General features: G+C 34.1%; 1 protein-coding gene across 1 annotated transcript in view; it reads right to left on the bottom strand.

Annotated features, from left to right (window-relative positions):
* Positions 1–14,203, bottom strand: part of pkhd1l1.1 (PKHD1 like 1, tandem duplicate 1) — a 55,181-nt gene that overhangs the window by 27,274 nt on the left and 13,704 nt on the right. Inside the window, exons 31-41 of the mRNA XM_051136317.1 lie at positions 13,278–13,399; positions 12,267–12,399; positions 9,277–9,469; positions 8,975–9,117; positions 8,712–8,816; positions 6,961–7,149; positions 6,136–6,306; positions 5,793–6,010; positions 2,855–3,830; positions 1,656–1,904; positions 344–493 (exon numbers count right to left, since the gene is read on the bottom strand). Of these exons, the coding sequence (XP_050992274.1) occupies positions 344–493; positions 1,656–1,904; positions 2,855–3,830; positions 5,793–6,010; positions 6,136–6,306; positions 6,961–7,149; positions 8,712–8,816; positions 8,975–9,117; positions 9,277–9,469; positions 12,267–12,399; positions 13,278–13,399 (2,649 nt within the window). The remainder of the gene's footprint in view (positions 1–343; positions 494–1,655; positions 1,905–2,854; positions 3,831–5,792; positions 6,011–6,135; positions 6,307–6,960; positions 7,150–8,711; positions 8,817–8,974; positions 9,118–9,276; positions 9,470–12,266; positions 12,400–13,277; positions 13,400–14,203) is intronic.

The following is a 14,203-nucleotide window of genomic DNA, read 5'->3' as shown; positions in this document are numbered from 1 at the left end:
TTTCTATACTTATTCAGGGTTTTTATGTACAATAATAACCATGATGAAACAGTTTAAAATGGGTTAATAACTGGGCTGAGATGTATAAGAATTTTCATGACTGCAAAAATAATTTTATTTCAGTATACACATTATCCAGTCGGTCAGAATTGTGATCAACCATATAATGCACTTATCCATAAAAAATTCAAAAAAATAATTATTGATTATTTTAAGGGGCTACTAATGACACATCATTTTCATATTTTCATGTCTAAAATTTTTTTGGGAATAAATGGGTTAAGATGTTATGCTAACAGAACATTTCTAGACGCATACGCAGCAGTTTTTAAATAATACATGCCATTGTTAGGTGGGACTTCACAGTTGAGCTGGGTAGACGTAGAGCTCAGCAGTTGCACGTTACACGGTCTGTTACAGATGAGGACTTTGGTGCTGTTTGGGTCAAATCCAGAACCTTGAATGGCAACAATGGCTCCTCCAGCATAACTTCCTACAGCAAAACAAAGCAAAGATGTCCTGTAGTATCTTGTTACCATTTGAATGTGATATCAAGTTTAGAAAGGCATTTCGTGTTTTGATTCATGATGTAGATGTGCCTAAAATCAACTTACATATTTATTAATACTAGAACAAACTTCATGGTCATGACAATATGAAAAATGTTTAACACGGGAAGCTGAACAGGAAGACTGATCATCTTGTAAATGCATAAACAACATACTGGAAGTTCATGTTTTGCTTTTTTATGATGACGCACACAACCTGTGCATGTTTGCAGATAAATGTGACAGATTTGTGGCCAAGTGTTGTAGAGTTCAATTTACCTTAAAAAACAAAATATATTAAGTGTGTTTCCTTGTTCATTTGAGCTGGAGTTGTACTATACACTACCATTCAAAAATTAAATTGATCAAAAGTGACAGGAAAGACATTCATAATGTCACAAAATATTTCTGTTTCAAATAAATGCTGTTTAAACTTTCTGTTCATCAAAGAATCATGTATCACAGTCTCCACAAAAATATTAAGCAGCAAAGTTGTTTTCAAAATTATAATAATAATTTATGTTTCTTGAGTGCAAATCTGCATATTAGAATGATTTCTGAAAGATCATGTGACACTGAAGACTGGATTAATGATGTTGAAAACTCAGATTTGCATCACAAGAAAAAATTGTATTTCAAAATATATTCAAATAGAAGACAGTTATTTTAAATTATAATAATACTTCGAAATATTACTGCATTTACTGGATTTTTTTTTTAATCAAATAAATGTAGCCTAAACTCTATTTAAATAAAGTACCAAAATGCCTATTAGAAATCTGATACATTAACAGAGGCCATGTTTATGCTACTGTATCTTTAAAACTTATGTTTATGCTACTGTACCTTTAAGATTTATTAAATATGTTTAATTGTGATGGTCAGGCAAAGTAAAACATTTAATGTGAGGCTAAATAATGACTGTTTTTGCATGTCACCCTAAAAAGGTTTTAAAATAAGTATTTGATTTGTTTAAATTGTATTTACTGGAACTAGCAACTGTATAAGCAATTTAACTAGAGATTTAACCTTGTCTAGTAACATTTTACATGCAGATTCTGTCCATATCAACAAAACTTTTACCCTAGAGAAAGTGTTTTTGATTACCCTCATTCGGTGTGACCCCTGTCAACAGCAGCTCATAGGTGAAGACAGATCGGGTCAAGGCATGACCTTTGACATTATGGTGAAACATGACTGGAAAAGTTCCTCCAGCATGTTCACCAACATTGCACAACAACTGTGTATCTGTGACAGATGACACGCTACAGGGCACGCCATCAATCTCTAAGGAGACAAGTGCTGCATCTGTGCCGAATCCAAAACCAGTGACAGTGATCTCTGTTCCAACCGGACCTGCAAGGAAAGGATTATGTCTGTAGTGTTACTATGATGTGTTGTGATATACAATAGTTCAATAGCATGCTGAAGGCATGACATATTTGTAGGCCAAAACTCAGAAGTGAGCATTTTAGCACACAGGTTACATTGTCCTGTATCAGTTGGCTTTTGTTTAAATGCTTAAAATGAGGACAGTGGTTAACAAAAGCTCAAGATATTTTCAGAGTTTATTCTACAACATAAAATACATCAGTAATAGCCCCTCACAAGTAGGGCTGTCAAACGATTAATCACAATTAATTGCATCCAAAAGAAAGATTTGTGTTTACATAATATATATGTGTGTGTACTGTACTGTTTATTTATTATGTATATATAAACACACATACATGTATACATTGAAAACACACACAACTTTTATTTTGGATGCAATTAATCGTTTGATATCCCTACTCACAAGTCACTAAATAGGACAACAGAGGACATCAGGGACATTAAACGCTATCACAGTGAACATGTAAACTCATCTACTCACTAGTTCACTTTTAAAGCCTCATTGAGTTTGTACTCACGCTCTTGCAAACAATTCTAACTCAAACTTGAAAAATAAAGTGTTGTTGGAAGCTTAACAATGTTTATACTGAAATCATGTGACTATGGTGTAGTTTGTTTATAGCCCACTTTTAGCTTTTTACTTCTGGCAATAATATTTACCTTGTTGAAAAAACAGCATATGCTGGTTAGGTATGTTTTGAAGCATAGCAACTGGTTTAAGCTGGACTTTAGTTGGTCATGAGCTAGTTTAAGCTGGTTTAAGATGATCAGATGCTTAAACCAGCTCATGACCAACTAAATACCAGTTTAAACCAGCTCAAACCAGCTACCATGCTTCAAAACATACCTAACCAGAATATGTTTTCAACAGGGTAATCCTTAAATAACCCTTAAGTAATCCTTGTTCATACCTGTTATAGGACTGACAGAGGTGATGTTTGGAGTTCGTTCCTTGGAGTAGTTGAAACTCTGAGGTGGATAAACTACATCAGACACCTTAATATTTACCACCACCGGTCCCTCTGTGCGAGGAGGTGTTATGCACCTCACTGTATCTGGAGTGACATCTAAAATCCTGCAGGGGGAGTTAGCAAGCATCACAGTTGTATTTCCTGCCACAAATCCATTTCCTGTGATCAAGAGTGGAGTTCCTCCAGCAATACTGCCTGATGTTGGGCTGATGCTGGCTTGTGCTATGCTGGTCAGAGTGGCATATCCTGTGGCGAGACCTTTGCTCATCACCACCACCTTTAGGACGTGTGTACCAGCTGGAAGGGTGCCAACTAAAACGGTGATACTGCTATTGGTGACTTCTGTGACATCCAGAAGGATGTTGGCTGCAGATACTATTAGATCAGCAAATTCGCTCCCAAATCCACTGCCGGTGATCACAACAGAGGTGGCGTTTCCACTGACTGAGTTAGGAAGCACAGTGGAGACGTTTGGTGCAATGGAGCCTGAGTATTGGAATGTACAATCGAAACTGCATGAGGAAGAGATGGAGTTGGCGTAAAATACAACACCTCCCCTGTTAGCTTCAGATGGCGAGGTATCACACACTACATGGGAGTAATCTATGGAAACCACGTTGCATGGAATGCCTGCTACTGTAATCAAACCGTCTGAGAACCCAGAACCAGAGATGAAGAGCCGCGTGTTGCCTGTAGTGCTGCCCACCAAGGGAAAGACGGAATCGACCACCGGTAGAACCACAAATCTTCGGTCGTACTCTTTCGGCATGGTTAGGATGGCACTGCCAATGTTGTTGACTAGGACAGTTACAGGTAAGGGAATGCCCACTGGTGCTCTGCTGTCAGGACTGAGTTGACAGTTGATCTCAGTGGAGGTGCTGTTGATGACATTACATGGACAATCTCCGACTTTGACCTTTGGTTACCAAGTAAAAAAAAAAGTTTAAATGGTTTAATTATGGACCTTTTACATATTACATTATGCATAGTTTTTACATTAATATCGGAGACAGAATGGATCTTAGGATCATATTTAAAACTATTAAGTCTTCTGGAATGTGGTCTATTTTACAGGTTTTGTAAGTGATTTCAGGCATACAGTATTTTCGAACTTCAACCACTGCAAAACTTCTTAGTAGAAATTTGCCTGTTGTCTTTTTTCAGTCATTTTTCCAGTAACATTATTTAAAAATCCTTAGAACAAGAAATTACACAAAATAATTTTAAGACTTGTTTTCAAAGATTGTACCTTGAATATCTGAGTATTTTACCTACCTCAAGTATTATATAGTTATTATAGTATGATATTTAAATATTTAAATATTCTAAATTTAATTTTAAATATTAATATTCAATTTTAATAAATGTAATCATTTATTTTAATATGAAATTTAGTAGAGATATTTAAAGCAATTCTATCTATCTATCTATCTTAATTATTCTCTTATATGTCAGATTCGATAAAGTAGAACAAAAATGTTTTTGAAAAAAATTCTACAGATTACCTACATTTTGCTTAGGTTTACCTACTATTATAATTAATTAGATTAATTAGTAATTGTATACTTTTTTTATTCCTAGATATAAACTTTCATGTAACTGATGTGCCTTTACTGTGAAATCTAAAGTAATTTTACAATAACACTTTACAATAAGGTTTATTAGTTAACATTAGTTAACCACATTAGTTAACATGAACTAAGAATAAACAAAATACTTCTATAGCATTTAATAATCTTGGTTACTGTTAATTTCAGGATTTACTAATGCAGCATTAAAGTCACAAGTTGTGTTTGTTAACATTAGTTAACACACTGTGAACTAACACGAACAAACAATGAACGACTGTATTTTTATTAATGTGAACAAATGAATAGTGTAATAATACATTGTTCATTGTTTGTTCATGTTAGTTAACATATTAACTAATGTTGACAAATGACACACTGTCAAGTGTTACCCCTTTAAAAAAATGTAATTATGTATTTATCTGTATATTTTCTAACTATAAAAAACATATTTTGCTAAAAATGTATGTGTATGTCTTAATGTAAGTATGTTTTATTAATGTGTTTATTTTTTCTTTGTTGTTTTCTATATGTATTGTAATTAATAACAAAAATATATGACTTTTTTTTTTTTTTTTACTGGTTGATAATATAATATTTGGGGGGATTTCAGTGATATCTGTCAAGTATTTGGGAACATTTTTATCTTTATAAGGGCAATATTTCTAACCTAGTTGTATGCATCATCAACAAAATCTGTCATGGCAATGCAGGTGACAGAAGTGGCATCAGAAGTGCCATTGAGATGCATTTAACAGACTGTTTAATGCAGTTCAGATTTGACATAAATGCATTTAACCTAATTACAAATGCATGTTTTTTCTTTCTCTTTTTTTGGATATTTTAAAAATAAAATATTAAATGTTGATATAAAATTATTTTTAAAAATAAAAAGTGAAATACTGGAAAATGAAATACTTTAAATAGGAAACTAAAAACGTCACTAGGTGGCAGCAAGTCACTATAAATAAGTGATTCATTGAGTCATCCATTTAACTGATTCGTTCAAAAGAACTGATTCATTCAGAAATGAATCTCTGCTGTGTGTTGCAGTTCTGCTGTGGCTTTGTTTGGAACTATTTTCGTTGGTGAAATAGAGCAAAAAAGGCAGTATTGTGTCTAAATTGTAAGTTACTATTAACTTGTTTATTCCAACACAGTATAAAATCATCACATTTGCAGTCGTGCTGATATTTGTGGGAAAAAAAACAGCACTTGTGTGATATTGCTAAACTATATGATATATAAAAGACAAAAAAAATATATGTGTACTCTAAATGCGCATGCAGTAGTAACCTATCACAGCTCACCTCGTTTGCACAGTTAATGCTGCTAAAGCCAGATCCACTGATTCTGATGATGTCATGTGTAGTGCCATAGTCAGGCGTGATATCATACACAGTGGGAGTGGCACAGGAAGTAAAACTGAAGTACTGATTGTCTGAAGTCTCATTCAATTCCAGCTGATCTCGGAAACAGTGAGAAGTGGCCACACATGTGGAGTTAGACGAGTTAATTTGTCCTGAAACTGGGGAGGACACAAAAGATGATTATAATGGATTCACCTACAAATTTCTTCATTTACTTAAGCTGAAGTTCGTAATTTTTTAGTATTCTGATATGAAAATATTTATCAAAGTGTTTTCTTTGTACCTATATTCATAGAGGCCTGTTTTCCTGTCACAAACACCTGAAGCTCAACAGTGCTCTCCTCTAGTGGCATAACAGTCACCACTCCTTGAAGGGTCTTCTGGTTGGCAGAGTCGATGTAACCGCTGCTATAGTAGTAAACTCCAGGAGACGTGAAACGGTAAGCGAAAAACCCTTATGGTAAAACACATGCACAATAGTGTCAGATTTTGTTCCTCAAACAAACTGGCATACCGACTCCAACTCTCATTGTCTTATTTAGTTCCTTTACAAGAATACAGGCTTCTACATTTACGGCAAAAGGCATGCCACAAATTAATTGTTGTCTAACTGTAAGGTACAAAATAGTAGAGTACATTGTTTTCTACACAGTGACTGATATGTACTTATGTTGGCATTATATGTAGCCAAGTAAAGCGCAGACATCTTGAGTTTACTGACACGCTCACAAACTAAATGTTTGTCTGCATGGTTTGTCAGCTGGTAGCCATTAAAAGTGTGTGTGTGTGTGTGTGTATGTGTATACATACACACACACACACATATATATATATATATATTTTTTTTTTTTTCATAAATATACAAGGTAATTATGTAGATGCTAACATTAATAAACTCTGGTTTTGATTCATGTAGTTACATAGGGTCTCTTAATATGAACTAGACAATGTACAATGTTAGACAATGATTTTCAAAGTGGTACTCAGGCAAATGTTCTCACAAGTAGTTTGTGTAGTTTTGTTTGTATGCTTAATATAAATTAGAATGGGCAAGGTTAACAGGTTATTGGATAGCATCAGTAGTAGTAGTTGTTGTTGTCGATCGTACCTTTGGCAGTTGGGGTGTTTCCACTGCTGAAAACAATGCCGTCATAGTTTGTGCTGCTAGGACTGGACACACTGAAGACCCTGTAGCCCAGACCAGACACAAAAGCTGGTGCGTCCCAGCGCCAAACCACAGTGTCTCCCACCGAGGCAATAAGCGCAGAAGGGCTCCAGGCATAACCCTGACCATACACTGCAAACAGGTGATGTAATTAACTGTATGCAAGTGGATGCAATGTAGATAAAAATGCACATTTTACGACATAACACAAAATATAGGGATCCCACATTTTAACTTTTCCGGACTAGATCAATTGTTTTGGTTTTACTTTGCAATAGGGTCCATTAGTTAACTACATTAGTTACCACGAACTAAAAATGAACAGTACTTCTACAGCATTTATTAATCTTAGTTAACGTTAATTTTAGCATTGACTAATGCAATAAGTTCGTTTTTTAACATTAGATAATGCACTGTGAACTAACATGAACAAACAATGAATAAGTATATTTTTATTAACTACCATTAACTAAGAATTAAAAAGATCAATAAATAGTGTAATAAATGTATTGTTCACTGTTCGTTCAGCTTAGTTAATGCATTAATTATTGTTAACAAATGACACATTATTGCAAAGTGTTACCATCGTTTCATAGATTGCACCTAAAAAAATAGTAATTTGCATGTAAAGAAATATTTTGAACATTTATTTCCCCATGACTTTTACATGACAATTTACATTTACTTTTAATTTTATTAATATCCATTACTTCTTAATCTATTTTTATTTTTAGGAATCTTTCGTAACCTTTTAATATTTTATTTACTTCCATGACATATTTCTATTACTTTAAGATGTTGTTTGTCATCCCTTTTTGATTACCTTTTAGGATTATATAACATTTTCATCACTTATCCATTATTTAATTTATTTTGGTAACACTTTGCAATAAGGTTCATTAGTTAACATTAGTTAACTACATCAGTTAACATGAACTAAAAATGAACAATACTCCTACAGCATTTATTGATCTTAGTTCATGTTAATTTCAACATTTACTAATGCATAATTAAAAAGTTGTGTTAGTTAACATTAGTTAATGCACTGTGAACTAACATGAACAAACAATGAACAACTGTCTTTTTATTAACGTTAACAAAGATTAATAAATACTGTAATACATGTATTGTTCATTGTTCAGTCATGTTAGTTAATACATTAACTAATTTTTCATTATGTTTTAAAATGTTATTAATTTCCATTAAATTCCATTTCCATTTTTTTTTCCTTGCATTTTAAAGACTTATGCAAGGAAGTTTAAACAGAATATTAAACACATCTGAGAGTCTGATTGGTAACAAACATCATTCTGCAACTATTAATTAATCAAACACTCAAGAGGAAACATAGAATTCTGGTATCCGTCATTCAGATTTCTTTGTAAATCTGCTAACTTGATTTCACTAAATTATGTCTGTGCGGATCCGGTTTAGGACTATAGCTCACAGCGATATTTGTATGCTGTTCTTTAAACACTTACAAAAGATTTTCTTGGGTCTTAACAAGCAGTAAAAAAAACACCACTTAAACAGTGCTGTAGAGAATCCTGCTATTTTGCTGGCATCTCTAGTATTTCCTAAGTCTTTGACATGAGACAGTCATTGTGCTGATAGCCATTGTTCTCCCATCTCTGATGTTTTCAGGTGTTGTGTGCGTGACAAAAAAAAAAGAGATGAAAGCAAAGAGATATTACCGGGGTGGAAACCTTGGTTAGTCACAGTGAATGTTTTATCTCTAGACTGTGTCACACACTCCAGGTAATGATCTGAAGCAGCTGTCACTCTGCATTGTCTGTCTCCTTTATAAAAAAAACAACCAGTTACAAAAGGTCACAGCCATGACTGCAGTTAATGATCTGGAAATTATTGGTTTCGGTAAAGAGTTGTGAAAACATTGCTTTCACAGTAAGCATGAGGAATATTTTAAGGAAAGTTTTCTGTTGTAGTCTTGTCTTACCCAGAGTCACATTGTTGTCTGCTGCGACAGGGCTGAACCCAGAGCCAGAAATGGTGACAGTGGTTCCTCCGTACAATGATCCCAAAGATGGAGAGAAACCAGTCACCTCTAGAACATACTCTATAGTGGTTTTAACACCATCACTGCACAAAAAGAAAACAAATATCAAATCACTGTAAAAAGCCTCAATTTTGATTAAAAATGACATTGTTTCTATGGTTTTCTACAGTTGTAGCATGATATGATAGTTGATATGATAGTTTGAAATCTGATGTTATGATGTACAGTAAGTGATATAAGACCTGGTTAGGGGGTAACCCTGGTTTCCGACTCTCACACGGACATTGTATTCAGCTGGGGGGAGTGCGGGTAACAGGCAGGTGATGTTTTCATTGGTCCACTGCTGCAGTTTGCAATCAGCCTCACCAATCAAAACAGAGCTGCCATTAGCCTGCTCTGCAAAATTCGTGCCCAAGATGGTAAGAATCCTGAGTCCTTTATCACAAAAGATAAAATGGAAATGAGGTCAAATTAGTTGCTTTTCCAGTAAGATTGTGAGGGGCAATGAGGAAGACACATATGAAATTGATTGTTTATTGTCTGCAGTGTTTTGTCTTTTTAAGAACCATCACGCAGTTGATTGTCTTTTACCGCAGCCAAACCGGCTTTTTTAGATTGCGTGACATCAGCTAAAGTCAGTGCGATTATCTGGCCTGTACAAAAGAACTGAAAAAACTTTCAGCAGAGGTTTGTCTGGAAGCCATATGGGGGTTTACAGCTGTAACCAAGATGTACAGAACAATGGGATGGAAAGAGACACTTGACACTTGAATGTGATTTTACCTGTTTGTTTGTTTCCCATGACTTTCATCTTTATTATCAAGTATCTCTAAGACCAGACGCTAACCAGTGTTTATCTGAATATACAAGCAGTGGAATTCACTAATTGTATGTTGGACCCATTTTTAAGGTTAATTATACTGACAGTTTTTACTTGTCATGTCACGTACATTTTGAAAGCTTTTTGTTGCTATCAGCAGGTCGAAGGGTATAAGTGACCACAGGCTATTTGGAATAAAGGCAGGTGATTTAATACAAAGACATAATATTTTCCTCCTAAATTAAGGGACATAAATGGATCCTCGCAAAGTGCCAAATGTGAGTAAGATTTGTTTTTAGTAAGTAAATAAAATTTGGCAGGTAGCTTTATTAAAAAAAGAGACCAAAAGACAGTGTATTGCATTGTACAAAGACTGCATTGTACAAAATCACAGTCATACCCTTTCTGATCTAACAGATATTACTGATTCAAACAAACATACAAACAGTTGATAAAGAGCACATGTTGTGACTCGAGCGTCATTTTTCAAATTCCTCCTCGATGGAAAAATTAATCATCAGGGCTTTATCTAAAATGCATGAAGTTTTTTTCTTCCGGAACTGAATATAATAAAATTTAAGGCAGATGGTGTGTAAGGTTTATATACAGTGCCCTCCACTAATATTGGCACCCTTGGTAAATATGAGCAAAGGTGGCTGTGAGAATAAATCTGCATTGTTTATCTTTTTAATATTTAATTTAAAAAATTCACAATATTCTAACCTATCATTTAAGTAAAACTGTGGAAATCAGGGGGAAAATCTTATTATGAAATAAATGTTTTTCTTTAGTTCATGTTGACCACAATTATTGGCACCAAATTATTGCAGCGTCCTTTATTCAGGATGACAGCTCTGAGTTTTCTCCTTTAATGCCTGAAGAGTTTGAAGAACACCTGACAAGAGATCAGAGACTATTCCTTCATACAGAAACTCTTCAGATCCTTTAGTTTCCCAGCTCCATGCTGGTGCTTCTTTTCAGTTCACCTCACGCATTTTCTATAGGGTTGAGGTTAGGCAACTGGGAGGGCCATGGCAAAAGCTTCATTTTATGCTCAGTGACACATTTTGCGTTGATTTTGATGTTTGATTTGGATCACTGTCCTGATGGAAGATCCAACCACAGTTCATTACAGAACTTCTAACAGATGCAGTCAGGTTTACATTTTTTATCTGTTGGTATTTTTGTTTTTGTAACATCTTTAGATGACTGGAATTCTTAATTATTGTCCTAATGATGGAAATTGGGATTTTCAATGCTTTAGCTCTTTTCTTACAGCCATTTTCTATTTTGTGAAGCTCAACAATCTTGTTCTGCACATCAGAACTATATTATTTGGTTTTATTCCTTGTGATGGATGATTAAGGAAATTTGGCCTTTGTGCTCCTCATATTTATAATCCTGTGAAACAGGAAGTTATTGCTGAACAATATCATTCTAGTGTGCTAAATAAATGCAAATATGAATGGAAATATACTTCAGAGATATTTTACTCATTAGAATTTCTAAGGGTGCCAATAATTGTGCCCAACATGCATATGAGAAAAACATTTATTTCATAACGTAAGTTTCCCCCCAATATTAATTGTTTTACTTCAATGAAAGGTTAGCATTTTGTGATTTTTTTTAAATGTAAGATTATAAAGATAAACAAAGCAGATTTATTTTCATAGCCGTCTTTGCTCATATTTACCAAGGGCGCCAATATTAGTGGAGGGCACTGTATTGTGAAAAAAAAAAAAAAAAAAAAATATATATATATATATATATAAAATATTTATTAATGAATTCATTCATTTTTTCATTTTTACATTTTCATAGAAGCTTTATGGCCAAAAAAAATTGTTTTGGTAGGTGTGGCAAAAGTTAATTTTAGACTCAGAATTACGGCACCATTCCATCTCCAAAGTTAGACTAATCAGACTGGATTTGACTACTTGTTTTTTAGCGACGCATAAATGAATGCTGTTAAACGTTGTGTGTTGAAAGGATTAAATCATTGATTGTTCTAAAAGCTCGGTAATCCTCATGTACTACTCTGCATTCTTGTGAATAAAGGCAAAAGAACTCTATTCTAAAAATAGAATATATTCAGGAGACGGAGTATCATTTTACGGCTTAATCTCAGATCAGAATACAATCAGCTGTCGGCTGTTTGCAAACATAGAATACGACCAACTATAGAGCACCAATTTTGACAAAATGAATAGGTATTGAAAAACATATTTGAACATCTAAAGCAATTCAGGGTGCTTGTCAATGTCACTCTCTGGGTCAAATGTTTGCAAAGTATTATAGTTAGAAAATGTCCCAGCTTCTTTAATGTTTTAAGGTCATGAGTTTAATTCCCATCCCATATCCATTCTTAATTAGGTAAAAGCCTCTGAAAACACACAGAGGTTAATATCTTACCAAATACTGTTGTAGTTTGTGGGCTCACAGATGTGATTATGGCCGTCAAATTGTTGCTGTATGTGAAAAAGCCATCTGATACTGCTGTCATCTCTGCCGCAGTTAATGTGACTCTCTGTTCACCTTCTGAGCCCTGTGTTATACACAAGATTCATAAAAGTATAAAAGGTCCATTGTTACATGCAAATGTGGGGATTTTAAAATGAAATAACATTTAAAGTGGGGGTTTTAGTGATTTCAACCTGAAGAGTTCTGTTTTTAATACTAATAAAATATTCATAATAGCTGTTATATTTAATTATAAAATGTATTTAAAAAGGTGTATAACACATCTTGGATTTTAAATCTGGCTATTTTTAAAACCTGCATGGGAAATCAGGGCCCTCATTTATCAACAGTACCTACGCACAGATGTGTGCGTAATGAGTGCATAAGAACAGTTTCACGCAAAGTGTGGGATGTACCAACTTGTACTTCTGTGTAGCAATGTGTGTAAATGTAAGCACAACTCTGAGCATGCTTACGCAGAGAATCTAGTGGTGGAATGGCAATACTACAAAAAGAAAGTGCCGCCACGTGTGTCCCGTGTCCTTTAATTGCAAATACTCAATTAATAATCTCATATTTCGAGGTACACATTTGCACAATTGGTGGGAAAAGCTATAAAAGACAGCTGGGAAGTCCATGGCTGATCTTGATTTGCTGGAAGATATGGCAAACCATGCGCTGTGCAGAGAATGTGTTTTTAAAGAGCGCACTGATCCGTTTAGTGCAAGCACAGAATGGCTTTCTTTACTTAATTGGAGGCGTTTCTGAATGCAAACGACCATGAACGTAGTTAAAAACGTGTAAAGCACGGTAGTTAAAAACGTGGGGTTTATCAACAATGATTACCTACTGGTGTGCGTAAGAACCGTGTTCGCCCATTTTTATAAATACAGGTTTTTTCGTACCTACATTCTAATTTTCATTCGTAGGACAAAATAGAACCTTTTCTACTTCTTTACTTACAGCTGGAACTATGCATTTCAACTGGGAAAGTTGCATTTCTATAATGTTACATGGCTGAGTGTTAATGGTGACTGCAGTATTATTACTGAATCCATAGCCAGTCACTGTCAGAATCGTCCCTCCTGTGAAGACATACAGAAAAATATCAAGTAATAGTTGTAAAATATGTTGGGCTAACATTGGTAAGCAGGTTTTGGACAAAACAAGTCCTAAGAGTAATGCGCCAGCTCAGTTTTGTTCAAATATATATTATTCTATTATAATTTTTGAATGATAACAAAAAGCATTTAATTATACAAACAAGAAGCTTTTCTAGTGGTACTAGACTTTTGTATACTAATATACAGTATGTTATGTACAGTGTTGGGAAGGTTACTTTGGAAATGTCATAGGTTACAGATTACAAGTTACCCTATTTAGAAAGTAATAAGTAATGTAACTTTTCAATTACTTTATGTAACTGATTATGTTTGATTACTTTTTGATTACTTTTTTTTTTGAATTTCTAATGCTCTTAACTGTTAATTATTTTAAACGCACAGTATACTCACTGACTCAACTCTGTAAGACTTTTGAAATCCTTCATCACTTATATTAAGATTATAAAAATGTAATTTTAAAGCTCAGTTACCACAAAATCACACTTACTTTGAGATCATTCTGAGGTTAAATAAAGATTTAAAACCACAACAAGAAATAGTTTAATAGCTATGATAATGTTTTTTTAAATCAAATCTTTGCACAGTTATGGCAGGAAACACTGGTATCCAACAATGGCTTTAAAAATACAAGTTAATCTAAAAAAATAAAGCAAATACATTAATCTAAATAAGAAATAAAACAGCTACTGTGTAAACGTGTCCTATTCTGTGTCCTAAACTTCTGACACTACTACACTACTGTCTGTAGTGAAGAGTATTGCTGTG

The sequence above is a fragment of the Labeo rohita genome, chromosome 19 (assembly GCF_022985175.1).
Source record: "Labeo rohita strain BAU-BD-2019 chromosome 19, IGBB_LRoh.1.0, whole genome shotgun sequence".
Lineage (NCBI taxonomy): Eukaryota > Metazoa > Chordata > Actinopteri > Cypriniformes > Cyprinidae > Labeo > Labeo rohita.
Note: the sequence above shows the minus strand (reverse complement) of the source record. Positions and strands in the feature narration are given on the sequence as shown.